This window comes from Melopsittacus undulatus, chromosome 4 (assembly GCF_012275295.1).
Source record: "Melopsittacus undulatus isolate bMelUnd1 chromosome 4, bMelUnd1.mat.Z, whole genome shotgun sequence".
Classification (NCBI taxonomy): Eukaryota; Metazoa; Chordata; class Aves; order Psittaciformes; family Psittaculidae; genus Melopsittacus; species Melopsittacus undulatus.
In genome coordinates, this window is record NC_047530.1 from 49068927 (window position 1) to 49096113 (window position 27187).

Below are 27187 nucleotides of genomic sequence, written 5' to 3' on the forward strand. Positions count from 1 at the left end.
GCAAGCAGACAAACTGAACACAGCCCCTGTGGGTTCCCTCCCACCTTCATATTTCCTTCAGGTTGCTTAGTGGGAATTGTACATATTTTACTGCTGGGATCATGTAAACAGTTTAACCTCCTGCAGGATACCGTCTTTGGCTTTGCCTTCCTCTTTTTGTTTTATAGAATTAACACAATGATTTGAGCTTTGCCTGGCCTTTAATTTCTCATCAATTGCTTTTATTGGTCTGTGCAGGGGCTGGAAGAGCCTTACCTGAATCTGTCTCCTGGCAGCTAGAGGACTGTCGTGGTTAGCAGAACCTGGAAGTGGAGAGTGGTGCAGGGGAAACACACTATTCACCTCCCAGGGCCACCTGGTCATTCTACTGGAGATCTGCAAGTTTATGAAGTAGGAAAGGGTTTAACAATGAGAGTCAGAGCAGTACAGATGTTACAGTCAAAAAAAGGAGGAGGGAAAAATGTTCCCACTCCCAAACAATCTTTCCTTTTATTATTTTTTTTTGTAAGGAGGCTTTTCTTGTTTGAAATTTATTTGGGGAAAATTCAGATGCATCAGTATCATGCACAGTGAAAACCACAAAATCTGTCAGATCATCAGGTAGGACACTGCAAGATGCTTAAAAGGCACCAGTAAAAGACAGATAGCTGGCTGGTATGTGATCAATTCATGAAAGAAGCCAGGAAGGAAATAGATCTTTTGATTCCAAAGAATATATGGCACATGGGGGGGGGGGTTTGCATCTACTGCAACTGTAATCAGTATTTCCTGGCCATAGCAACTACAGGCTTATGAAGGAGTTACTGTGCCTCAAAGAGATTATTGACAAAGATAACATCTGAAAGTAACATGCTTTCCTTTGACTTTCATCCAGCTCAAATATTTGCTGCCAAGTCAGCTGAAGGAAAGGGCAGTTGTGTGGTTGCTCTGATTTCCCTCTAGCACCTCTGTATCCTCAGCTGGGTACTTGCTTCAGTGTCACTGCAAGAAGAATCCCAGATGCCAGCAAGGTGGCCCAGCCCAAGGGCTGCCACTCAGCAGTGAAAGACTGGAGATAACAATACTTGTCTGGATAGGTTACTTACCTTTCTTTAAGCTACTGGCCCAAAATCTGACTACTGATGATACTGCCTAGGGTTTGGTATCCTCTGTCACATGGCCTGGTTGCAGCTCATACTCAAAGCAACCTACACACCTAGCACTAACCTCCTTCTCTCCCAGCCTGATCTATTACCTGTGAGAGGAGTAGCTCTGCCAATTCACAGAGTCCAACCTATACATCCCATATTTTGGCACTGGCTAACTCAGCTGTTGCATGGCCATCACAAATGGAAATCTAAGTGCAGCCTAGCTTTGTCCATGTGGATGCTACCTTATGCTACCTGTAGACTTCCTCAGTCTAGCTTTGCCTAGCCAGAAGCCTCCCACACCTTCACCGGAGGCCAGGCTAAGCCTGTGCACCATCTCTTCTAGACTAGCCTTGTTGCTCCCTATGCTTGCACCACCTGAGCCCTAGTCATACACTCAGCTAGCGAAACCCATGCCTTGAATGTTCTGTTTCCTGCCTTATCCCCACTGCAGCAAGGCCTAGCTACAAGGATACCATCAACTCAGGGGCAGTCTGTCCTGTGTTTTGCAGGCAGCAGTACCTCAGAGCTCTTCTCCCATTCCTGTGCAGCACAGCCAAGCTCACCCATGTCTTTCTGTCAGCAGGTTTGTCTAACACCTCAAGGCATTTACAGGTTAGCAGACCACGCTGTGAAACAGTGAAGTGCTTGTTTTATTCCCACTGAGAGCAACATGCCCAAATACATCTCTCCAAAACTGGAGAAAAGAACAAATACCTATTGGTATACATCAAAATTACAGACAAGAACACGTAACACGTACTACCAGAGAAAACATACATACAAATGAGACCTGCTGACTTGAACCCACATGAGACTTGAAACACAGCACCAGGGAATTCACCGGTGATTCTTCATAGGGGTAAAAAAACACCAAGACTTTTCAGACCTGCAGCTCTGGGTGTTGCAATCTGGTATTTTTATGCAGACTTCTGTTTTTCAGACTGAGAACAGCCCTTTAAACATTGTTTAGAGAGCTACACTGCATCCAAACCTGCCTTGAAAGAGCTGAGGTTACTTAGATTACAGTAGTCTTTCAAATAGCTTGCATGACATTTCCCATTAATCATTAGTTGAGGCCCATTATGATAGGGGGAACACGAAGAGATGGGCAACGACTGAGCAATTTAAAAGCAATAAACACTTCCAGCCTTATACAGATTGTTCAGACTGCAGAACTGGGAGATTAGCTCCGCATTGTTAAAGCCAACCCCACAACAGTGCCTATTCCCAGCTGGCCAGACCAGTTTCTAAAATGCAAATTTAAGTCATGCTTTCCACCAGCCTTCACTACTACACTGGTGTAGTTCACTGGGAGGATATGAGGAATATCCCTTTGAAGCAGCAAGGGAAATTTTCCTTTCACCTTAGAGTCTGTCTCAGAACAGCAGAGTGATGGATTTTTACTTATTCGTAGAATAAAACTGGAACTCTCTCACAGACCAGCAGTGCGTAGGTCTCATCTAAAAAGCCTGGTAGGTGCAGCAGCCTAGAGACACTGAGAAGTTTTATTTGTCCCAAAATAGCTTTTGGAAAAAAGACAAAAAAACAAGAGTGATTCTGCTAGAAATTTGTTTCTTCTCTTTCCCCCACTAATACTTTGGGCTTGGTTTGGGCTTGAGGGAACTGGAAGAGATTTGGCAGAAAACAGAAAACATGTTCATGATGAATACAGTTCACATTTTCGTGTGAGCAAAACATATCATTAACAGAAATAGCTAAACATCTCCACTGCACCACAACTCACAAGACAACTGCACCTCCAGTTTCCCACCAAGCACTAGAGCACAAACGGACCCAAATACTCCTATGCAGTGTTTCCAGCAGAACAGAGTTTCAGGAATAAGTTACATGTAGATATACATAACATGAGTATTCATTCATTAATGGCTACTTTAGCCACTACTCAGCTGACAGACACTTCAGTCTCTGAATTTCTCCATGTTTCTGAGATCTAAAGCTCAGGGTCAAGAAAGGGAATTGAAGTCTCATAAATCCACTGTAAACTGCCTGGGACTGGCCAAAGTGGCATGTGAGTATAGACTCAAGAAACCTCAGTCGTCTGCTCACAAGTAAATCCATGTCCGAAGACACTGACCCTTGAGGTGGAAAGAGCCTCAAGACATTGTCTCTCCAGCTACACAGAGGGACCTCATATGAAACCCAGTTCCTTGTGCTTGATGCTACACCATAGCTATTGCAGAGTCCTCAGTGTTGTTGTCCTGCTCCAAGCCCACCCGGCGGATGGACTCCCTGTATTTCTGACGGCCCAGCTCAATGATGGTTTCAATCTCATCAGCGATGTCCTGGCGGCCACTCTCTTTCATGGCTGCAATCAGCTTGCTCACACAGTCAGGATCCTCTGAGTTTTGCTGAGCCCATGAGAAAAGCATGTGCAGGATCTGTTTGTCAAGGTCCTCTCTGAAGAAATGAAGAAACACAGAAGTAACCAACACACTCTCCTGACTAGCAACCCAAAGAGGCCATACCTGAGTCCTAATGACTGGAGGCCCAAAGAAACCATCCAGACATACAAAGCACTCAGTGGGCCTGCTTTTTCCTCACCTATACAGGAGGTGCAGTTCCTGCCTAAAATCTCTGTATAAAATATTTTCCTAATGGAAATATCAAATTAAAGCATTCTGCTTTTGAATGTAAATTCCCCACAGGAATAGTACTTTGGTCATAACAAGTCTAATACTCTCCTACTGCTCTGGCTTTTTTGGTCAGACTGCATGTCCCATGACATACTGCAAGCTCTTTTCGAATAAGGATGATATTCACAATTAATGCCACAGACCACTGCTCATTGTCAGAGATGGAGTCTGGCCAGGAATCCAGATCACAGAACAAAACAGGAATGTGACTCATCTGAACTACAAAACTCATCAGGTTTGTTATTTCCCAATTTTGTTTTTCAAACATGCAGCTTTGTTTTATAATGGCACGATAAAATAATCAAGTTTTCCATTAAAAAAAAAGTTAATGTTTTGAGAAGAACCATTAGTCAACCCATCTTTTATCCAGTGAAATAATTTCAGTGGAAAAACTTCAAACCAGCCAAGCACTAATTTATACTATTAGATAGATAGATAGATAGATAGGACACAGAGACAAACAGTGATGCATTCTATCTTACCTGTGATTGTATCCTATGCGCTCAATCTGCTGATAGGTCAAGCCCAGGTTCAGGCCGATGGTCTGCCAGTCAGCTCCCACGCGCCTGGCAATGCTCAGCAGGTTGGCCTGTGTCAGGTAGCCAGTCTCAGCATTGCCCAGGTTCAAGGGAGGGAAGGAGAGCCCATTCAGGGCAGCAGGGTTCTCACCCCAGCGGGGCTTCAATCGCTGTGTCATGGAGAGGAAGGAGAGAGAGAATATGCTAAAACAAATTGTTTCTGTAGAGGACAGCGTCTGGCCATTCAGGCTCCTGCTAGAGAGGAAGGAAGATTTGGGGCTGAAGAGTCATGCTGTAAGAAGCAAGGAGCACTCACACTGGCAATGACCAACAATGCTTACTGCCTCTGAAAAACATCAGATCATAGTGTTCATGGTCATAGCTCACACTGGAAATTTCCTTTCTTGTCTTCACAGAGCATTTTTCCATGAACCATCTCCCCAAAGCATATTTGTCTAAGTGGTAAGAAAGACTTAGTCTAGATCTGTAGTTGAGGTTGCATGCATCAGGAAGAGATGTGAGATCATGGCACATGATCTGAACGGAAGCATTCAGCCTACAAAGGTATTTATTGTTTTAAGCTTCTCAAAAATCAATTACATTCCATAAGCAAAAGTTGTATTTCTCACTGTAACATTCAGCCTGGCCTTTAAAGCCCGGTGTCTCACACCAGAATACTTACACTCATCACCTATATTCAAATCCAGCCTACCTACCTAACTCTAGACCTTTCTTCTTTCCCTGTTGCATGAGCTGTGTGACTAAGAAGTTTAGAAACAAAACAAACACTTCCCTTAATTAAAGTGAGCTTCCTCCTGTTGTACATCCCTCATTCATTCAAAGGATCCACCCTCTCTGACCACCTACCCGACAAGCCTGATGAGCAAGAGAGGTGGAGACCACTCCCAACTATTCATGTTTCTCATTTCAGAAGAGCTCATGGAGACTGGGAAATCACCATGACATGGCTGGACAGCCATTTCTTGCAAAGACAAAATTAGCTGAGCAGAAAGGCCATGCTCTTACCCCATCTAGATTACTGTTTCTATAGGAGATAAAACAACTCACAGGCAGTTTGATGGGCAGAGTAACGAGCCAGAGGGAGTCTGGTCCTCTCCTCCTCCTGCTGGCCTCTTCTGGGATGCTCTCAGGAACTGCCCCTCGGTAGAAAGAGACCTTTGCAAACAGAAAGCATGCAGTTAGGCTTGGATTCAAGCACAGTGGCCAAGCCTGTTTGCACCATGTCTTTTGTGTCTGGGAAAGAATGAATTCAGCATTTCTCACCTATCCTCAGTCCACAGATACAGCCTCCCAGTTAAGCACAACTGGGAGGAGCACTGGGGTTCTGCCATAAAGGCTGGACTTACTGCCAACACCCCAAGAGTTAATGGCAGGAATGTAAGTCATAGAGTTAAGTGATGAGTGATCCTTCAAGACTACTATTCTTGCTTATTCAAGGTTTAGTTGGTGACATGCAAAGCCAAGGGAAAGAGGAGAGGAAAAGAGTCATTCCTGGCACTCAGAGATTATTGTGAGGAGCACTGTAAAAGCAATGATGATGATGATGACAATGACAATGATGAAGGAGAAAACAAAGAGTCAGTGTAACTGGTTGCTCACCTGTCCTTTCACAGCTTGCTCCTTCCTGTCCACAGGGGAAGTCACATAGATTTCCTTCATGTTCTTTAAGTGGGAGTAAAAAGTAAACGAGAGACGTCCATCCACACAGTCAGGGCGATCTGTGCAGAGAAGCAGCAAACACTCAAGTTGTGCAGAAAATGTGCAACTTTTCAAGCCTGAACAACAGCCCATCATCCACTAGCAGCCTCCATGCTACTATCTACTGCTTCTACTCATCACTGATAGAACTGTAAACCCCGACCCCCTTCCTCGCTGGGTAACACCAGAAAGCAGAAAACACGCTGTGGAGAAAGCATCTCCTACAGGTGAAAAAAAATAATGGCCACAAGGTGGAGGTCGAGTTCAGGAATGGAAACCAAGGCCAAGCAAGACATTTCAGATGGAGTCGAGTCCATCCGACTTCCCTCCCATGCTTGGTCCATTCTGTCCTTTGGTCCTTTGGAGGGTAGAATCAGCAACAATAGCATCCTGTAATGCGCAGAAATAGATCTGTCTTCATCATTTCTGCAGTGGGTGCAGAAATAAGAATAGAGCTAAAGGGAAAAAATATAATCAGGTACAACATTCATGTATGTAATAGAAATAACTTAAAAGCCCAGGCTAAATCAGGGCAGATGAACTGAAAGACCAGTGCATTTTATTATTCTTTAAAGAGCTGTGCTTAGTTTACTGCAGTGAAACTTAGCTGTATGTTCAGGTTTTGCAGAAAATGGTTCATAGAATCATAGAATAGTTGGGGTTGGAAAGGACCTTAAGATCATCAAGTTCCAACCCCCCTGCCATGGGCAGGGACAACTCACACTAAACCATGCCACCCAAGGCTCTGTCCAGTCTGGCCATGAACACTGCCAGCGATGGAGCATTCACAACCTCCCTGGGCAACCCATTCCAGTGCCTCACCACCCTAACAGTAAAGAATTTCTTCCTTATATTCAATCCAAACCTCTGCTGTTTAAGTTTTAACCCATTACCCCTTGTCCTATCACTACAGTCCCTAATGAAGAGTCCCTCCCCAGCATCCCTGTAGGCCCCCTTCAGATACTGGAAGGCTGCTATGAGGTCTCCATGCAGCCTTCTCCAGGCTGAACAGCCCCAACTTTCTCAGCCTGTCTTCATATGGGAGGTGCTCCAGTCCCCTGATCATCCTCGTGGCCCTCCTCTGGACTTGTTCTAACAGTTCCATGTCCTTTCTATGTTGAGGACACCAGAACTGCACACAATACTCCCAAGTGAGGTCTCACGAGAGCAGAGTAGAGGGGCAGGATCACCTCCTTGACCTGCTGGTCACGCATCTTTTGATGCAGCCCAGAATACGGTTGGCTTTCTGGGCTGTAAGCGCACACTGAAGCTGGCTCATGTTCATTTTCTCATCAACCAACACCCCCAAGTCCTTCTCCACAGGGCTGCACTGAATTTCCTTTTTGCCCAACCTGTAGCTGTGCCTAGGATTGCTCTGACCCAGGTGTAGGACCTTGCACTTGGCATGGTTAAACTTCATGAGGTTGGCATCAGCCCACCTCACAAGCGTGTCAAGGTCCCTCTGGATGGCATTCCTTCCCTCTAGTGTATCAACAGAACCACACAGCTTGGTGTCATCAGCAAACTTGCTGAGGGTGCACTCAATCCCACTGTTCATATCACCGACAAAGATGTTGAACAAGACCGGTTCCAACACTGATCCCTGAGGGACACCACTCGTTACTGGTCTCCAGCTGGACATTGAGCCATTGACCACAACTCTTTGCATGAGCCCATCCAGCCAGTTCTTTATCCACTGAGTGGTCCACCTATTAGATTGATGACTCTCCAATTTAGAGACAAGGATGTCATGTGGGACAGTGTCGAACGCTTTGCACAAGTCCAGGTAGATGACATCAACTGCTCTGCCTCTGTCCATCAGTTCCGTAGCCCCATCATAGAAGGCCACCAGATTGGTCAGGCAGGATTTCCCCCTAGTGAAGCCATGCTGGATGTCACCAAGCACCTTGTTGTTTTTCATGTGCCCTAGCATGCCTTCCGGGAGAATCTGCTCCCAGATTTTGCCAGGCACAGAGGTGAGACTGCCTGGTCTGTAAAATGGTTCAGTTTGCAGCTGTAACAGGTCTAGACACACCAGGGCATAAAACACCACCTTGAGTTTTGGTCCTGCTCCCTCTTCCCCTCTGTTCTAGCAGCTCTGTTACAGGTAATTCTTTACTCTGGATTATTTCAGAAGTACCTTCTCAAAAAAAAAATCTCAAAGTGCTCTCTCAGAAATGGGGGACATTTGATTGGATCACTATATGCACTCCATTGTGGTGCCTAAGATGCCAGGGAAAGGGCAAAGCTGGCTGCAGAAGTGAATCTGTCATAAAATAAACATATTTGGCTATTGCCCTCTGCAGGCGACAACATGAGAGGAAATGAAAGCCTGCAAATGGCACTTTCATAGAGAAAAGTAGGCACAAAAGCTGGCTGACCAGAGAATATGACAAGTTCAGTATCCATGGGCTGGCTGCTGTGAGTTGTGGGCAAGCTGGAGACAGAGAGGAATGCTATCAGAGAAAAGAGTACAGCTCCCAGCAGAAGCACACACAAAAGGCAGGAGCAGAAAGGAGCCCACTAGTACCATACCCATACTGATGCTGATGCCTCCCTCAAAAGCTGCAAAAAACTGCTCTCCCTCAAACATCTCCACCATGTCGGAGGGCTCAGGTCCTCGATAGCGATCTTGCAGCTTCTTCAGCACCGGGTCAACCTGAGAAGGATGACAACACAGGATCCTGTGTTTGATCTGAAGCATGTCTGTCTGCTGACCAACGTCCCTATGCCCATGATGTTCCCCTCACCTTCAGCAGGGCAGGTCCATTTTGCATGGAAAGGATGTGAACAAATGAACAAACACCCACCCCCTCCTATCCCAGGTATATTCACTACACAGAAAAGGAAGTGGTGCTCTGAGTTTTGTGGCTTCCATATTTCTCTTCTCAAGCAAAAAGCAGAAAAACCTATGTGGACAAACAAAGTTAGGCCATACCAAAGCTGCCATTCAAAAAGCATTTTCAGCAATGTCTCTATCGTTTTAACAGGACAGTAACCTTCAAAGACAGGGAGGGATTTACTTGCTACTTTATCCCACTCACGGTATGCCATTAAAGACATTTTCTCTGCAAAAAGGACACGCTACAATAGCACAGAGCTGAGAATACCAGAAAAGTAATTTTGGCTTTGCAGCCTGTGATCACACTGGCAGACCTGGGGTCTCAGAGGCAGTGCAAGGGTCAGCCTAGAGCCAAGGTGTCTTTTCTTCTTGCTATTTTTATCAATAAATCTTCTTTCTCACCCCATGAGCATCCCTGGCAGGAATACAGACACCCACAAACCCCGATCTCACTGTGAGTGCCATAGCTGCCTTCTCTGGAAACAAGTTTAGCCCAGAATGCAACATAAAAAGAATCCTTACAGGTGTCTTTGCCCACAGATAATTTCAATGTAGGAGAACAAAAAAAGAAAAGAAGTAACCAGACCAGAGGATTATGCAGAGTTGGGTACACAGCCAAGTTACAGCAGTCTGATAAAATAACCCTCAGCTCACTGAGGTGCACTGTTTGCCAAGCTCTACACATACAAATGAATACTTTGCTAACATCTGAAGCAACACTGCTGAGGGCAGATATTGCTAGGGCAGAGGTGGCAAAAGAGAATGCATGAGCACTTCCCATTTCCTTCCCATCTTCTTTCATACAAAATCAGCCAGATTAGCTGAAATTAGTAGCATTAAACTAACCTGGTGTCGTACTGAAGCGGATTAAGGAGGGCTCATATGTTCTGTTCCTCTGCTTGAACTGTAAACAGCAAGGAACATTGGGAAGAATACCATTTCTAACCACTCCAGCTGAAACCAAAGCAGTGCTTCTGCCCACACTACTAGCCCATGTCAGAGAAGTGATATGTTAACTTTGATCTTTGGCTGAAGTTTAAGCCAACATGTTTTGCCTCATGTTCACTGGACGCCAACAGCACACACATGGCCATTTACTGTGACTCAGCTGATTTTAGCAGCCCAGTCCTCGGGGTTTGCATAGGAGGAAATCACCATGTGCCATACACAGCTACATTGAATGAACTTTCCTTCTTCTCCCAGATCCCAGTGACCCACTATCACACTACCAACACAGTATGGTTGCATACACCAGCCATGACCCTGGGGCAGTGAACAGGACACACTGCTGCCCTTACATCCTACAAAGGGAGGCCCATGAAGCTCAGGAGCAAGGCAATGCAACCTAGACCAGACCTTATGCTTGGGGACGCACTGTAGCAGGACTTGCTCCGGGTCCTTCTTCCTCTGCAGAGCAATGAAGTTCACCTGGTACATACGCAGACGCTCATAGACTTTCTTGGCAATGCCTCCAATGTAGGTCTTGGTGGTGTACCACAGCCAATACCTGGCAGAGAAGGTATTTAGAAAAAGGAGGGATCCTGCCTAGGAAGAGAATCCAGTGTCATACCCACAAGACTGTAAAGAATGCTGGGCAGAGACAAAGAGCTAAGCTAGGCCTGACTTGCAAAGGGAAAAGGGAACAGGTAGGGTTAATAGCATGAACTATGAATTAGAAGTCAGGGTATGGGAAAAGCAAGACTAATGAAAATCCCATCTTTTCCTCAGGACTAATGCTACACTTACCAGGAGAAGTGGGTGACTTCAAACACTGCATAAATATGGGTAAATTCCAGCACCACCTGACTGGTGATGTCATCCCAGGTTTGGCCCTCCAGGTCACCATGAAGAAGATGTAGCCTTGACTGATCCAAATTTATGCCTAAAGACAGTGACAATCAAGAGATGCTAGATGCAGCAGAAGCCTTTATTTATGGCTTTACAAATCCAGCCACACTTTTGGGGGATTCACTTTGTAAAAGCACCAAATTAAGGCTCATGGCCTTTTCTTCGGTATCCAGGACAGAACTTTGGTCAAAGAAGAGCAGCAATAAAAGGATAAGGTTACTCCAGTGCTTCCAGGATAGTCTGGCAGAATATGCAGACTTGAACTGATAGTGTGCTGATTTCCACCAACAGATTCATTAGATAATTTGCACCACCAATATCTAGGGCTATTAAGTTCTCTCTTTCTAAACATTAATTTGACAGACTTTTCAGTGCTGATCCACTTCATACGTAAATACTAGGTAGTGTAACAAGCAAGGCCAATCTGCACCCAGAAAGATTTTACATCTTCACAGGAGAGCCAGGAAAGGTCAAATAAAATAGGATTTAGGAGACACAGGGTATACAGCATGCAAACAGAGGAATCCCTGGCAAGGGACTGTGGCTGTTTGCTGTTTATAGCAGTATTCAGAGTGAGAAATACACTTTCAAGAGCAGTGGCTTGGCAACTGATCCATGAACAAGAAAGTAAGAGAGAAGGCAGACCCCTGAAGGCAACACCTTCATCACCTGCTTCAAGCTATTCCCAATCATGAATCAAAGCCCTTTAACAAAGCATCTCCTCTGTTGGCAGGAATGCCTCTTCAACGTATATCAAACCCAGCAGTCTAAATACACATGCAGTTCAGCAGAGCAATCCATATGCCAGTCCATTCTCCCAGCCTGTGCTGCTGGTCTGTGAAGCCCAGTGCTGATCTGCTGGATTTGAACTACCTTCAGCTGCCACCATCCTGCACCACCACTCACTCAGCAGACACACCTTGCTGTTCCCACAAGAAAAGCAGCAAGCCTTATTATAAACAGGAGAGGCAAACAAAATTCCCAGCTTGCCACTCATGTTTTTCCACATGCGGCACTTCTCTTTGCCAATTTTGGGAATAAACTGACCTGTGACCCCGGGTGGAAGGGGCAGCTGAATTCTTACTGGCCTGAGAAAGTCCACCAGGGAGTCCTGGGAGAGGCAGAGCAGGGGACTGGCTCTGCACCCTGCATCGGCTGTGATTTCCTCTAGCTCTCCTGCAGACACTGGCAGCACCTGGATGTGGAAGACAGCACACTGAGCTGAGCAGGCTGGCACCCAAATTCCCACATCACTTACCCAGTCCCCCATTACCCACATTGCAAATGCTGCTCTTGGCTCAGGGAGCAGTGAGAAATAGGCAGTGAACTCTGGCTAAAGTCTGCTCTGGTGTCAACCAGGCAAGCTGGGACAGATCAAGAAATTACAGTAGCATTTAGCACTATCTAGCAATTCTGTGGAAGTTTGCTTTAGTGGGTAGCTTTAGAATTAGACATACATGAATATCCCCCCACCCCAGTCTCATTCATTAAGCTGTTCTTCCACTCACAGTATGTTTTGCAAGGGAACAAGAGGCAATATAACCTTGTGTTTCCTTCACAGCAGCTACATGCTTATCTGCCAAAGATCCCTTTCCCACACAGGGCAGCTTGGAGCACAGAACATTTTGCAGGCAGGGAAGCTAAAACAGAAGGTGATCTGAGATGGGTCAGCCCATGTCAGACACAAATTACTCTAGGGCAGACATCTCACCTTCAGCCCTGCTACTTTGCACAGGACAACACCTGCACTAGAGCTTACCAAAGTCTGTTGTTTAAAGCATGCATACCTGCATCTTGACAGTGCGAGTTTGTTCGGTGACTCCAGGAGGAAAGGTCACTTTGATGTTTGGATCCACACTGGAAAAGAGCAGTGTCCCCTCTGTTGGCACTTTACATTCATTTTGCACAAGTCGAGACACAACAAGGAACCAGGAGAAGTGAAGGACACTGCAGTGAGCCACATGCTTCTGTAACAGAAGACAGGGAAGAAAAGAAAACATACAGACATATAACATAATACAATAAAGGTAAGAAAATAAGTGCCAGTAGCAGCTGAGCAGATGAAAGCACTAGAACAGGGATGATGTATGGTGGAGTGTAAATCATCGTCTTCGGGAGACACACCTCCATGAGAGGAATCCTGAAGCTAAAATCCACATTTGGTGGTCAAAACACAACTCATGAGATGTTTCAAATGGGCTCACTCATGGCTGGGCAAAACGAAAGAGGGGAACAGAAACATGCGTGTCAGTGGTTGTTCCAAATTGCTTACCTTTGATTTTCTCTTCTGCTCCACTCTTGTTCTCAAATCACTCCAGCTCTGCCCACTGAAGGTTCGCACTACCACCTCGTGCTGGTGAAGGGTTTGAGGGGAGGCATATGGCATCGAGATCTGCACCTCCTGGCAAAAAAGAATTCCTGTGAGACACCAGGAGAAAAGGATAAAACCAAGCCTAGCTCTGCTCTGTGGCTTCCCGTGCAGACAAAAAGGTGGAGGACAAAGCATGGTCTGTATGCAGGGAGTGAAGAAGGAGATAGGAACCTGCTCTGGCCTGCAGCTGCCAGGTAGGTGACATGAGAGATCAGGCCCACTATGTAGTGTGATGGCAGGAAAAGTTCTGTAGCTTGTGGACAGTAAGGGCAAAGCAACTTTTGCAGTGAGTTGCTGCCAGCCATGAAGGGGCTGGTAGTACAAGTGCTCATCAGCTTGAATGAAAACCACACAATCAGAATTTTAGAGAAGGATGTGAACTGTTCTTCTTGCAGGCTAAGACCAAATGCTGGAACAGCACTTATCTTCCGGCACAGGAGGTGAGTGAGGAAGATTATAGCTCAGCTGCAGCAGGAACAGTGGGAAAGGCAAAGGAGTCAGCCCAGCACAGTGCCAGAGAAGCTGGCTGTGTCATTTCTCAGTTTTTGCAGTGGGGCTTCTTTGAAAGGCAGTCCTGCAGCTACTTAAAAGCGGTAGTGATGGGGACAGAGCTCTCAAAAGTCCCAAAAGACTCTCTCAGAAGACTCCCAAGCTACTGCAGAGGCAAACTGATCAGGAGGAGGCCTGGATGCATCCTCACCTGCTGGAATTGGACTCCATGAGGCTGCAGCTCCAGGACTCTACTCAGCAGGACATCATGGTGTCGCAGCTTTACACAGTGAGGGTCCGGTGCAAGAGTTCGGAAGTAGATCTGCAGAGGGTCAGAGGCAGCCCCCGGTGGAAAGTAGAAACGGATGCCACAGGCCAGGATCACTTTGCAGCCTTCAGAGGTGACAGTAAAGCTTCCAGAGAAAAATGCATGAATGTATGCAATGGCTTCAGCCCTCCAAAAATCAACACAAGAATCTCAAACCTTTCATTTGACTGGCCTACTGAGGCCATAAGCTCCTACAAGTACGTGCAATACCCACCATGCACCAATCGTGTCCAGGACATTGCTACATGACTGTTGTATAAATTCTTGGTAGCACAGTCTTACCTATCCTCGCCTGATGCAAGGAAGAGTCTTCTTAGTCTTCCAGCACTGGATTCATCTGTGGCAACAAGAAGGTTTGGGTAGAGGGAGGACACAGATGTTACTTAGATCAGGGTAGACAAGAAAGGTTTAACTTGTATTTCAGCTTTGGCTTAACTCTAACCTGACAGAAGTAATTAAAGGAACTCTGCTCACACTGCAGCAGGCTTCAGATCAAGCAGCAGGATATGAAGAGGCCTCAGGGTTCCAAGACATATTGGAAATGCTGACTCTACCCCAGGAAAACTCAGAACCCAGAAGCTGAGGGAATTAGAAAATATTTCAATCCACCACCCCTGCAGCTCTCAGGGCCATGTTTGATTGCGTGGGGCCACCCCTGGGAATCTGCGCTTGCTCTTGTGAATATGAGCACCATTAGGAAACCCTGCTCAGATTCCTGCTCATTCATTACCTGCATCTTGGACAAGGAGCTGCTCCTCTGCAGCCTGGGAACCACAGGAAATCAGGAGGTAACTGCATAGCAGGATGACCTCTTATTGCTCTCTGTGCTTCTAGCATGCACCACCACTACCTTAGGGCCACACAGCAAGTCCAAGAACTGGTGCTTGCCTTCTCTAAAAAGGCTGGACCCCTTTAGGGGCCTCTCCTGATCCACCTCCTGTGAATCCTATTTTCACTTCCACTGTAAAACCTTTCTGAGCAAGACTAATTCCAGGGACCACTGAGCCCCTCGGACTAGGCTTGGGCTTGCAAAAAGAGAACTAATACCATCTGTATCCTTACAACCTAATTATTATTCCAGACAAATAAATACTGATCCAATTCCCCCCTGCTTGTGTTCTCTAATCCAAACCTATCTACACCATGCTGGGCTGACTGAGGGGCAGCTGGTCAGACCCCAGAGCAGCAGAAGCCTTGCAATTACCAGCCTGTGGGGATGGCTCAGTTTCTCCTAAGGGATTGCCTCGGAGGCGCACAAATGGCGATGTCTGGATCTCAGGGGGGACAGCACGGAGGCAATTATTCTGCAGATCAAGTGTGGACAAGTTGGGCAGGCTGGCAAGCGAGGCAGGGACAGTCACCAGGAGATTGCTGTGGAGGTGCAGCTGCCGCAGACACTTCAAATTGGCTGCAGGTTAGAACAAGAAGTGACCCCCCATCCATGCTGCTAATTGAATTGCACATAAGTTCCAACACCCTCCACTCCTATTCTCCTCATCACATGTACACAGACACACAACAAAAACCAAGCACACGAGCCCAAACATCTCTTTAGCTCACAAAACAAAGGGGTGCAGGGAATTAGCTAAGAGGCAAGGCAGCCTTCTCAATTCTCTGCTTTTCAGTACCCAGCTACAAGTATTGATGTGAGATGTTTCCTTAACGGCACCAATGACAACCCCAGGACCCAAGAGCCAGGAAGCTGGGCTGCAGAAACCAGAGCCTGGTTCTGTGGACTGGTCCACATCAGACAGCATGATTTCAAGCCCAAATTTGCATCACATGAAACTCCAGCTCTTCTGTTTCCAGACTTCTGTGCTACCCAAAACCAGCCTGGCCAGATCCTCAGTTACTATAAATTGTATTGAAATCTTACCAGTCTTTCTGATCCACAGAAGCAGAAAGCATGGTCCAGAGGGATTTAATGCTCAAAGGGACTGACTGAACCAAGCATGCTGCTTCTGGACATCCCTCCCACTCGGCTCTAATGTAACAGGTGTTTTGTGCTAACAACTCTGGGGACAGAGACCAAGGGCCTCAGGGGTCCTAGACTGTACCAGAAGCTTGGCAAGCCCATGTCCTTCTTTTCCCCTAGAAAATACATACCTAAGGAGTCTGGGATGGTTGATAAGCAATTCCCGGAGAGATCCAGCTCTGTGCAGTTATGCAGATTCCCCACTTCTTCAGGGATGAATTCCAAAGCATTTTCAGAGAGATCCAGGTCCTGCAGCATTGCTAGGTCCCCAATGCTCCGAGGTAAGTCCTTCAGCTGATTTTTCATAGCAGAGAAGAAAGTCAGCTTGCTCAGAGAACCAAAGTCCTCAGGGAGTGCCACAAGTCTGTTGTGGCTCACCAGGAGCACACGAAGGCTGGAGAGATGAAGGATGCAGCTGGGCAAGGTGGACAGGCTATTGAAAGTGAGATCCAGGTGGGTGAGACACTTCAGGTTACCCACATCTGCTGGTAAGCTTGTCAGAGAGCCAGGCTGGCATGAACCAAACTCATCCCTGGCATGGCCACCTGGGTGTGAAGGGAAGTGGAGGGAGAGGTCAATATGCTACAGGGATACCTCAACAGCCTCATGTGAGACTCCTTAGCACAGAGACAGATACAATGGGGAGCTACTGATCCTAATGAGCAGCATTGATTACAAAATACTCATACAGAAATGGGGTTTCTGCTCCTTGCCCCTGTTTCCTGATCAGTGAAACGGGTATAATGGTGAAGACCTGTTACAAAATCAGGAGATGCCACAGTCAACAAGTAGAGCTCTGCTAAACACATCTGGAGTCGAAGTTCAGAAAGAGCCAGGCCACTCCACACATTTACCACCCCTCAGGACAGCTCATATTCCTCCAAGCCTCCTACTCACTTTACCCACCAGCATAAGTGCCCTCCATCCCTCACCCATACTGTTGAGTGACAAACAGCCCTGAGGACTGAGATCTGCCCTTGCAAGACTGGAGACATGAGGAAAGCAGTGAAAATGTGGGGGAAAAAAACCCAGGTAATTCAGTATTGCATAGGCCAGACAGGGCCGAGAGAAAAGGACACAAGTTCCCCCCCCCCCAGCCTGTGACACTCAGGCTGGAGAAGGGCTGCACCCATGGAAAGTAAGACAAGTGAACAAAAGGAAAATCTCCAAAACATTCCACTTCATTGTGCCCCCTCCATTACTGTCTATTTGTATACACATACAGCAGAGGGCACCAAACATTCTTTATGCTGCATCACCGTAAAAATTGAGAGAACAATCAAACAGGCACATTGCACTTTGTACATAAGGAAATCTTAGCAAACTATTTTATTGCCCTTCAGGATGCTCAGGGTGTGTGTACATGTCACAAAACAAGCCTGATAAAAGGTATTGCTGTTACCCTCACCTTAGTAAAAGGAGAAAGACAAATGAAATCATTAACATGAAACATCTGTGGCAGATACAGAAACAAACCCCATCTTTTCAGTTTTCAGATAGAACCCAAAAATCTGGCCACAGATTCCCTGCCTTTCTCTCTTTTTTTTTTCTTTTTAAAATTCCACCTCCCAAAGAGCAAATGATTCAGTCTGGTACAGAAAAGACACCACTTTTATTGAGATCCTTCTATAATAAAGACATGGGAAAGTCAAAGAATGATCTAATATTTATAGCTATTACAGTTATTACACCTTGCCAAATTATGTGCACACCCTGAGTCATACTTTTGATAAAATGTTGAGCAGCCTCTTTTGGTCTGTCTTGGAATTCTGTTAAGCCTACACCCACTGAGACTAAGCAATGATTAAGCTAGGATTGATTCAGATGGAAATGCAGCAAAGACACCTCATTATACTCCCAAAAATTAAAGAGAGGCTGAACATTTACCAAAATATATAACAACTTTCAATGCCCCTCTCCTTGCATAACTGCCCAAAAAATGCTCTTCTTCTAGAGGATGACTTAAGAAAATGTTGCAGCATCAACCCAACTAGACTCCAAAACCAGCTCCCCAGGCAGCTGTAGAAACAAAGGAAGGAAATAAGAGTCTAGAAGCTATATCTTGTTGAAATCTGCATGCAAATCTGAGCAAGGCTAAGAGCCAAAGCTATAGTAAGGGGCACTAGAACAAAACCATTCCAAGGGCAGTTTGTCCTGTTGATGTGCAGAGGAGGTTTAAAATGAGAAAAAGCTGAGCCTAGAAAAGTTGGATGGAATTTACCTTTGATCATCAGGGATTTCAGGTGCTTCAGATGAGGAAGGATGTCTAGTGTGGTGCCAAGGAGGCGATCATTGCTGCTGAGCCGGAGGAACTCCACCTGGAGCACCTCTCCCTGTCGCCCCTCAAACAGCTGGAGGAACCTTCGGCAGCCGTCAAGATACACATCCAGGTTCAGCCTGTTGCCTGCAAGGCAGGAGGCAGCCAGTGCAGGAGCTCCCAAAGCCCCCTCCCTGCACTCGTCTCTGAGCCCCAGCAGCTCTGCCATCTTCTGCAGCTGGTCCACAGGGTCCGGACATGCTCTGACTTGCCAGGCAGGCAGGCACCAGCAGCACCACAATGCAGCGGGACAAGGAGGAGGAGGAAAGATGGTTCTGAAAGGGAACATAAATGCACAATGAAGGCCTCCTGCCCCAATCCAGGGCAGCTGAAAACAGCTGATAATTACAGCAAGAGAAGAGGAAGGATTACACACACATTATTGAAAGCTTTGTGGGCACAGAAATGCAGGGTGACAGATGCCACAGAGGTTTCTATTCCAAGGGAAAACCTATGAGTTCTTCCACCCAGTATCTCAGCAGGGAATGGAGCAATTACCCACAATAAAAATAAATAGCAATATTAACCTTAAAAGATATAAATGTAAATGCCTATGCCTTATGCAGATTTCAAAGTGCATCAGTTGGAAACTTTACAAGTGTAGAGGGGAAACAGGGACAGGGAGAGTTGAGCCAAGAGAAGAGCCCAGAGGCTGCTTGCAGGCTGTGATGGGTCCTCATTGAACCCAGTTGTGAAACTGGGTGCCAATGGGATAAAAGTGAGCATAGATGAAAATGGGCAAAGGGCAGCAGAGCAAATGTGGCAGGGCCAAGAAGGGGAGTTAGAAAAGGCATGTCAGTGGCACAGGAGCACTGGACTGACAGTGGGATTGGGGCTCTTGCAGATTTGCCTCTGCAGGGATACTCTAATGCAGCAAACTGGGCACAAAACCATGGCAGACTAATTACCAGCTAGTCTTTGTTTCCTCTTCTAACAGCACCCTCCAGGTATAAAGAGAAAGGGGAAAAGCAGATAACACATAGTGCATGCTAAGAAGGATTTGAACCTGAAAGAGCAGAAGTATGGAATTTGAATAAATTAATCATTCTTCTGCCTTCTTAGTGTAAAGAAGTCTTCATCCACCATCGGCTTTCAAAATCAGCCACTACCATCACAGTACACCATAATGCAAAGATAAGCAGAGGCACCACACTTGTTTTTATACCAGTATTCACAAACTTCCAAATCCACTGCTGTTCACACCTCCTTCATCTTTTGCAGTTCCTCCTGAGCTTGGCAATTAAACTAGCTAATGGTGTGAATATCAGGAGGGTTTTTTAAAGAACTTTGGATCAAATAGGCAAATAGAAGTTTCTTTTGCGTGAGTGATTCAGAACTATACAGACTTCTAATGGTTTTACCGTCCAAGGCCAGCAGAAGCAAGCTAATGTCCCTGCAAAACCCTGAGGAGCAGGGCTTTCTATTGGGAACCTGTGGGACATAGCAGCACTGATGCTCCCAAGGCACTGTCTGGGGGGAGGCATTTCACCTGATTCCCTGAAAGAGCAGAAACCTGATGGACACATAAGGACAGGAAGCACAGGTAAATGGAAACTACTGCTTTAGTAAAAAGCTAAGTATTTCTTACAAAAAGGCTGTACACAACACATACACAGCGCTCTTACAGTTACGGGTAAGCAAACAGACCATCTGCTATAGCTTTGTAAAGCTACTGATGGTGAAGGAACCAGACAGCTCTGATCTGCTGAACTGGCCAGGCTGGAGAGGCTCAGAGTCCACCAATGCAGCCTTAGGCACGCGTAGGGGACACGGGCAGGCACCCTTGCGCACATACACACACACGTGCACACGCTCCAACACGCACTCACCCCTGCTGTCCTCACCTGCCCCCGTTACCCCGCACCCCGCCGGGCCCCAGGCTCAGCGCCGGGGACCCCCGGCAGGAGCTACAGCCGAGCCGCCAGGCACACCGTGCCCTGCGGAGCACGGCCACGCTTGTCTCACCCCTGCGCCCCCGGTCCCTGCACACAGACCGTGGGTCCCGGCAGCCCCGGCCGTGCTCGGTTTGACTCGGGCCGGCCCAGCCCAGGCACTTCCTGCAAAGTTTGCCGTTGATCCGCAATGCCTGGGCGGGACGAGCCGGAGGAGGTGCCGGGTGCAGCGGAACAAGGGGCAGGCGGCTCTGGGGAGTCAGGCACTGGCGTCCCGCTGGCACACAATGTCACAGAATGAGATGTCTCCAACCCGCCATGGCCTCGCTACCCCGGCTGGTCCCAGTGCAGTCCCCCGGGCTCAAGCTATGAGCTCAGCCTGCAGGAACGGGGTAGCTCCTGGTGTTGTGCTCCAATTTTCCTGCACTTAAACAAAGATGTTTCTGGTAAGCCGGAGTTGGCCAAAGGCAGTATGTTGTGAAGGTCAGGTCTAGCATCTCTTCCTATAGACTGCTGTCATTGTACTTGGAAGTCCTGAGCTTTTTGCTTCAGAAGTTCTCCCTTTAAACAGAGCATTGTTTGTTGTCAGCTAAGATTGGAGGTGTCTGTTCTACTTGTGTTTCTCTTAACTGTGTTGTATTTATCAAATGTTTCCTTCTTGTAAGGAAGAAACAATCCAAGTGCTTCCTGAGTTACATCCATGACTGTCTGTGATAATTTCCCTCTTTTTTCCTTCCTGCTTTATGTTCACTTCTCACTTTTATTTGTTACCACCTTGGCAGGTGGTAAGAGGCAGGATAGCAGCAGCAGGGGCTGTAAACACCACTGTGTGCTCTTGGCCTGCCCAGAGCCACGAGGCTCTGCCACTGCTAATCTGCTGCCCAGTGCACTCTGAAGGGTGTCTGACTCCAGCTTTGGAGTGAGGGATAGTGTTTAGTCTAACAGTGCATCCTGGTGAGGCGTTTGTGCTGCTCTCCATTTCACTGAGAGGGGCAAAGCCCCCTTTCTGTAGCAGCCAGTTTCCAGCTGTAGCACAGCTGTCCCCTGGGAGAAGTGCCCCTTGCTCAAAGCTGAGCACAAGCTGCAGTGCCCTGAGGGAAATTGCTCTTCCCATGGAGAGGAGACAGTAACTGCTGAAAACTGTTTCTCTGAAGCACCTACTTTTGTAACTCTACAGTTACAGAGCTGGGAGCATGCCCCTCTTCTGGAGGCACTGGAGCTACTAGAGAACTGGAGAGCACTCTCACCCACACCTGTGCAGCCTCCAGGGCCACAAGGCAGGGGCAGCCAAAGCCTCCTCAGAGCCCTATTGCTGCAGCACTTACGGTTCATTTGGGTCCAGTGGATTTTGGCACTTATATTAACTTTACACTTTCATTCATTTCCCTAATCCAGAAAGAAATAACTCCTGTCATTGCCCCTCTATCCTGCTCTGGTGAGACCTCACATGGAGTACTGCATCCTCAGCTCAGGACGTAAGACATTGAAGTGCAGGTTGCAGCAGATGACCTCTGAAAGTCCCTTCCATCCCGAGCTGTTCTACGATTAGATATGACGGCAGACAGACACTGCTACTGAAGACATGTGCTTTACACTGTGAAGTCCGTTTGGTCCTCAGCTCTATGGCAGCCCCTGCCGCAATGGTGAACACCTTCCGCACCCTCCTATGCGGAGCGCCCCCTCAAGCTAAGGGCCGTGTCCCTCCCGCACTGCGCATGCCCCCTATCTACGGGTGGCAGCAGCAAAGCGCGTGGCTCCCCATTAGTCTGTCCGCTCCTCTTCGGGTCGGTCCAATGACAGCGCCCGTTGTTGCGGTGTGACGGGAAGAAGCCGTTGCCGAAGCACCGCCCCTTCCTTTTCGCTGCTGTGCTGCCATCCCGAGCGCACGTCCGAGGCCCGTCTCTCGTGCCGCCGCTGCCAAACAAGTAAGCGTGTGGCTGCCCCTCATCCTTCCCCCCCCCCCGGGAATGGTCGCTCCTGGCCCACCAGCTCCAGCCCGCGGCCGCCAGCTGGGCTCTGGAGAGACCGCTTGGTGCGGGGGGGGGGGTGCGGGAAATGGCGGCCATGTGCTCTCCCGGGCTGGGCCTGCGGAGGGAGGGACAGGGCAGGCTCAGGCGAAAGCCGTGATGAGCCATGGTGACGAGGAGTGGCCGCGGTGCCACTTTCCTTCGGGAGAGGTGTGGGGCACCGGCGGGGTTAGACCGAGCAGGCAGCTGAGGGACCAACGCCCCGGAGCCTGGCGCAGGGCCGGAGCCGCCGCGGCTTCGCCGTGTTAGGTGCTGTTGAGCGCTGGCAGGAGGTTGGTACGCTGCCTCGGGTGCCGTGGGGTTTCCTTTAGAAGCAGAGCAAGGCAGTTATAGCCGGGAAGGTGAGGTTTGTTTCCCTGCGTGAGGAGGTAGACTTCCTCCGAACATGTAACCGGTCTTGGCACTGAAGATCCAGTCCTGTTGTTTTCCAGGATGCGTTACGTCGCAGCTTACCTTCTAGCAGTCCTCGGTGGCAATGAGTCTCCCACGTCAAAGGACTTGAAAAAGATCCTCGACAGCGTCGGCATTGAGACAGACGATGAACGCATGAACAAGGTGGTGTTGTCTCTTAGTTCCAGATGGTTATGGCCCAGTCGGCATCAGACATCGGAGCTGTGCCCTTGGCTTCGGTGTTTCTGTAATGGGTTTGTTATTGAACTGGTATTGTTTTGTTCAGACGTTCACTGGTCATTACATGTATGATTCCTAAACACTGCCTAACTGATCAGAACTATTTTTGCAACGTTTTTGTAGAAGTTTGGCTTTCTTATTTAATGCCTGTCCTCCACAAAGGTTCCCTGTCTGTTGCTGATTTCTGACCATTCAGTCTAATGATTCTCAAGGGCGTGGTGGCTAACACAGATAAATATGTGTTGAAAATAAGTTCTGTTCAGCACTTAACATTTAATGTTTTGGCTTTTGGTCGGCACTGATTAAAAGCTAGTGCTTTTGAAGGGCTGATATTCAGTAATAAGTTCTTACTTAGTGTACTGCAAGGAACATCTGTTTTTTCACCAAGAAACAAGCAAATTATAATCTGGACATTTAAGGCAATAATAATATGTAGGAAGATTTTGGAAATGAGTGCTGAAATGGTTGTGCTGCAAAACAGGCATTTTAAGAAGAGCGTATCTTAGTTAGAATGTGTCTTATGATATAATTGACTTTCAGTCTTGTGGACTTAAAAATAAATGGCCATTGGTGGGGGGTGGGGAAAAACCAATAAATGGTCTTATCACCTGCCCCGTACTTGTACATGGAGTGTTTCCAGAGAGGTGGAGGCAAAACCAGGTTATTTTCCCAGTTGGAGACTGTTTTACTGTAGGCCTGACCAAATGTTGGATTGACTGAGCTGATAGCACCCATGTTATAGTTTGGGATGTTGGTTTGAACTAGTGGTGCTCCTGTTTAATGTCAGGTCTTTTGGCTTTGGCTTGTTTGTCTTATCCCTTCGTAAATTAGTTGTGTTCCCTGATCCTCCAATATCCGGAAAGCTTCTCTGGAATTTGTTTTGGTCATAATTAATCCGTTTTTGTTTGTGCTGGCTGTATATTATACCAGTGTAAATTGAATTAAGTCCTAAAACCATCTTCTGCATGAAGCAAGCACTTGCTCTGTGTAAGGAGGAGGTGCCTGTTAAAAAGCTCTTGTTTGAAGTCCTTCGGCGACCCAGCAGTGTTCAGCACTGACTCGTGGTAGCAGGGACTTGCCAGTAAGGTCTGTGGCATTTGTTCTTTATTATTTAAGTGCTTCTTGCTTTAGCAATTTCTGTTGCCTTTCACGCTCCGCAACACTGGTTGTACAACAAAGGTAGTAAAATTGAAGTTGGAACTGCCTGTTCCAGTGCAAGGATACAATAGCCAGCTTGGCTGTAACATTTGGTAACACTAGGATTAGAACCTTGAGGTTTTTGGTCTAGCACTAGGTGCTTCAGACCCTCCCTGTGGGAATTAAGCAAGAGATGTTGACAGTCCCTCAGTGATTTACAGACCATCAGTGGGGTTTCCTAATTGGCTCCCCAACATCTGTGTATCCTTCTTTCTGCAAGGTCCTTGGATTCATTATAAATTCATGGTCACAGATTTAATGAAAAAGCTTTCACAGAAAAGTATAAAAGACTTAGCTGAAGTTCCAGTGTCCCATTCCTTCCACTGAGAAACAAGGAATGTTGCAACTGTATCAGCAGCAGGATTAAGGCATTTTACATGATGATTAATCAATACCTGTTTAAATGTAGCTTATACTCACCCTGGTTTGAAACTATTAACATTCAAAACTTAACTTACACAGGTTATTAGTGAGCTGAATGGAAAAAATATCGAGGATGTCATTGTTCAGGGTAAGTACAGTCTCTTGAGTGTCACAGATAATTAATTACCTCTACTACTTTGGTAACTTAGACCTGAGAACACGAAATTGCTGCCAGCTCCCTGGTTATTCATCAGTTTAGCTCTGTGGTTGAGGACTTCCATTCTGGATCTCAGCTGAAATGCCTGAAATCCAGGTCCATTCTAATTCCCTGCAGGTCAGTGCCAGTATCTGCTGGGGTTCGCTTGTGGACCACATTAAACTGGAGAACTTAAGCATGCGTGAGCTGACTGGTAGTCTGCTCATGATGTAGTTTTCTGGACATAGAATCATAGGATAGTTTGGGTTGGAAGGGACCTTCAGAGGTCATCTGGTCCAACCCACTGCAATGAGCAGGGACAACTTCAACTCGATGTTGGTCAAAGAAAGAATTAGCTGTCCTTCATATTATCTGGGAGGTTTTTTCTTTGTGTTTACCCATTTGTAGGCATCAGTTATGTTAAAACAGGAAGTACAGACTGTTAAGTAAGTGTCAACTTCCATTAAGGTTACAGTTACACCCTCTGTGGTTAACATAACCCTCTCCAGTACACATCTTTTCTAGAGCTCCCGAAGTCTGGCGTATTCTTTTCTTTAAAGCAGGACTCTGCTGGCTTGTGCAGAAGCTTGTGCTCTTGCTGGCTTGTGCAGAAGCTGGAACTTTTAACATTGAGTATTAGAGCTAAAATAAAACAGAGCTGAGATGGTACAGAGGTTTCTCATTAATGAATTTCTCTTTTTTTTTTAATTCAAGGGCATAGGCACAAGGGCATGTATTTGCTTAAAGGTGGTAAGGACTTTGCCTGGCCTTGCTGTTATGAGCAGTAACTGGATACTGCTATGCATGTGGTCTCAAGACCTCAGAGAGCCATTATATGTGCTTACAACACACTTAGGCTATCACTTTCTGTAATACTTTAAATAAATAGTTTTCCTAGAACATACTGACATGCATATGAAACATGTTTGTTTACTTGGCTAGTTTATTAGAGCTTGAAGTAATGGAATTATTTAGAAACGGATTCTCAGAAATTGGGATACAGGCAAACATACTGTGTACGTGACCTCTGAGTGCCAAGGGACCTTTGGTATGTGAAAGGCAGATGCCAGAGAATTAGCTAGCTTTCCAAAGACAAGTATAAATCAGAAGTCAGTTTGTTAGTCTCAAAGGAGATGCAATACGGTTCATAGGGTGCTGGAGAATTTGGTTAAAATACTGTCCTCTTTGCCATAAATAAATCTTTTCCTCTGTCCCCTCCTCTCCTGCAAGTGGGATCCAGTAATGCCCTCACAGTTCTCTATACCCTTAAAAAAACGGGGAGTGGAGTGGGAAGCCAGTGCTGCTTATATATTATTTTTGAGGTATATTGAAGTTATAAATTTCTGGGCTATTACGCTATGTTCAGAAAACATACAGCTTTTTCTGTATGTTTCGAATTGGATGTGTTTGACACTAGTTTTATACAGTAGATTTGGGGGGAAAAATTGGGGCCTTTGTACAGCAGTAAGCTGACTAATAACATGCTTTTGGTGTTCTTAGGCTAAACCTTTGTGAATCTTAAACTCTTGTTTTTCACAGAACAGTTTATATTTTCTTACCATGGATGCAGTCTCTTGTTCCTTTCAGCTAATAGTGACAGGTTCAGTCCATGAGTCACAGTTATCTTTTTTCTACGCTCTTGTGTCTCTTCCTTTCCACCCTACCTCTGTGGTTGTGATGAGCATTTAAATACTTTCTTCTCTGACCCTCTCAGGTAATGGAAAACTAGCCAGCATGCCGGCTGGGGGAGCTGTGGCAGTGTCTGCTGGAGGGGGCTCTGCTGCTCCTGCTGCAGCTGCTGCCCCTGCTGCCGGTGAGTATTTGTGGAGAGGCATTGTTACATACAGCTCCAGTTTTCTCTCTTAAAATCTTGATAACAAGATTTTCTTGAGTCCAAATTTCAAAGCTTTTCACTTTGACAGTTAACTATGGGATTGAAGTGTAAGCTGAAGAATTACTTCTCTTTGGGTAGTCAGAAGCATTTGCTCTTTATCCATCTTAAGATGGTCTTAGAACCAAGAATCAGATTTCACTGTGTAAAGTGCATCTCTTCAATAGTAGTGTCCATGTCCCCTTAATGTTTGTATTTGGCTATTGAAAGAGAATGAGATGAGCCATGGAGGCTGACATACCAATAGTATGGAAGCTGAGAATGCCAAAACCTTTGTTTTTTCTGAAACAAAAAACTTGTGGTGCAAAAAAAAAATTAAACACTGACCATTAGCTTCTTCTTTTGTTTTCTTTCAGCTGAGGAGAAGAAAGAAGAGAAGAAGGAGGAATCTGAAGAATCTGATGATGACATGGGATTCGGCCTATTTGATTAATTATTTGTTATAGAGAAATTATTAAAATTCTTTGTTAAAAAGTGGTTTTTTTTGTTTATAACTATACAAGTGCTATTAGCTTCAGACAGCTGTTCATAAGATAGCTCTGATGCAGCTTTGATTTTTCTGTCTGAAACAGGTATGTGAATTTTATGACAAGCCATGGGACTCAGCTGTCTTGAAAGTCCTTATGAAATGGCTGTGTTTGTGTGAACCTGGGTGCTTGTTTTGAGACTGCTATTTCTTAAATATTATGTGGAAGCTGAATCTACCTGGTGTTAACTGAAGTTCACCTCCATAGTATTTTGCCATCTCGATTACACAGGAAAGAGTCTCATCTATGGAGCAATAAAAGGACTTTATTTTT

At 46.3% G+C, this 27187-nt stretch overlaps 2 protein-coding genes and 1 non-coding gene across 3 annotated transcripts; 2 read left to right on the plus strand and 1 right to left on the minus strand.

The window, feature by feature from the left end:
• Nucleotides 1-1780: 1780 nt before the first annotated feature.
• On the minus strand, nucleotides 1781-22218 carry PIDD1 (p53-induced death domain protein 1). Its single transcript, XM_034061307.1, has 17 exons — nucleotides 21814-22218; nucleotides 20036-20334; nucleotides 18096-18466; nucleotides 16006-16419; nucleotides 15104-15307; nucleotides 14182-14236; nucleotides 13783-13984; nucleotides 12984-13112; nucleotides 12499-12678; nucleotides 11759-11906; nucleotides 10610-10745; nucleotides 10220-10370; nucleotides 8557-8680; nucleotides 5923-6041; nucleotides 5371-5478; nucleotides 4267-4472; nucleotides 1781-3548 (listed from the first exon to the last, which is right to left on the minus strand). The coding sequence occupies exons 1-17, from the start codon at nucleotides 22216-22218 to the stop codon at nucleotides 3311-3313; spliced, it is 3489 nt and encodes a 1162-aa protein (XP_033917198.1). The 3' UTR covers nucleotides 1781-3310.
• On the plus strand, nucleotides 21869-26864 carry RPLP2 (ribosomal protein lateral stalk subunit P2). Its single transcript, XM_005149218.4, has 5 exons — nucleotides 21869-22008; nucleotides 22542-22665; nucleotides 24400-24448; nucleotides 26211-26309; nucleotides 26744-26864. Exons 2-5 carry the CDS (start codon nucleotides 22543-22545, stop codon nucleotides 26818-26820), a joined length of 348 nt encoding a protein of 115 aa, XP_005149275.1. The 5' UTR covers nucleotides 21869-22008; nucleotide 22542; the 3' UTR covers nucleotides 26821-26864.
• Nucleotides 24612-24744, plus strand: LOC115946543 (small nucleolar RNA SNORA52). The gene has a single exon (XR_004080593.1). It is a non-coding gene; the product is annotated as a small nucleolar RNA SNORA52 (small nucleolar RNA).
• Nucleotides 26865-27187: the final 323 nt, after the last annotated feature.

Bases quoted from the DNA above. Each gene is read 5' to 3' on its own strand.
- RPLP2 (XM_005149218.4), top strand. From the start codon at position 22,543: ATGCGTTACGTCGCAGCTTACCTTCTAGCAGTCCTCGGTGGCAATGAG. The intron at 24,449-26,210 runs GTAAGTACAGTC...TGACCCTCTCAG, and splicing joins CGAGGATGTCATTGTTCAGG to GTAATGGAAAACTAGCCAGC. The intron at 26,310-26,743 runs GTGAGTATTTGT...GTTTTCTTTCAG, and splicing joins AGCTGCTGCCCCTGCTGCCG to CTGAGGAGAAGAAAGAAGAG.
- PIDD1 (XM_034061307.1), bottom strand. From the start codon at position 22,218: ATGGCTCATCACGGCTTTCGCCTGAGCCTGCCCTGTCCCTCCCTCCGC. The intron at 14,237-15,103 runs GTAATTGCAAGG...TTGTTGCCACAG, and splicing joins TGAGCCATCCCCACAGGCTG to ATGAATCCAGTGCTGGAAGA. The intron at 3,549-4,266 runs GTAAGATAGAAT...TCATTTCTTCAG, and splicing joins CGCATAGGATACAATCACAG to AGAGGACCTTGACAAACAGA.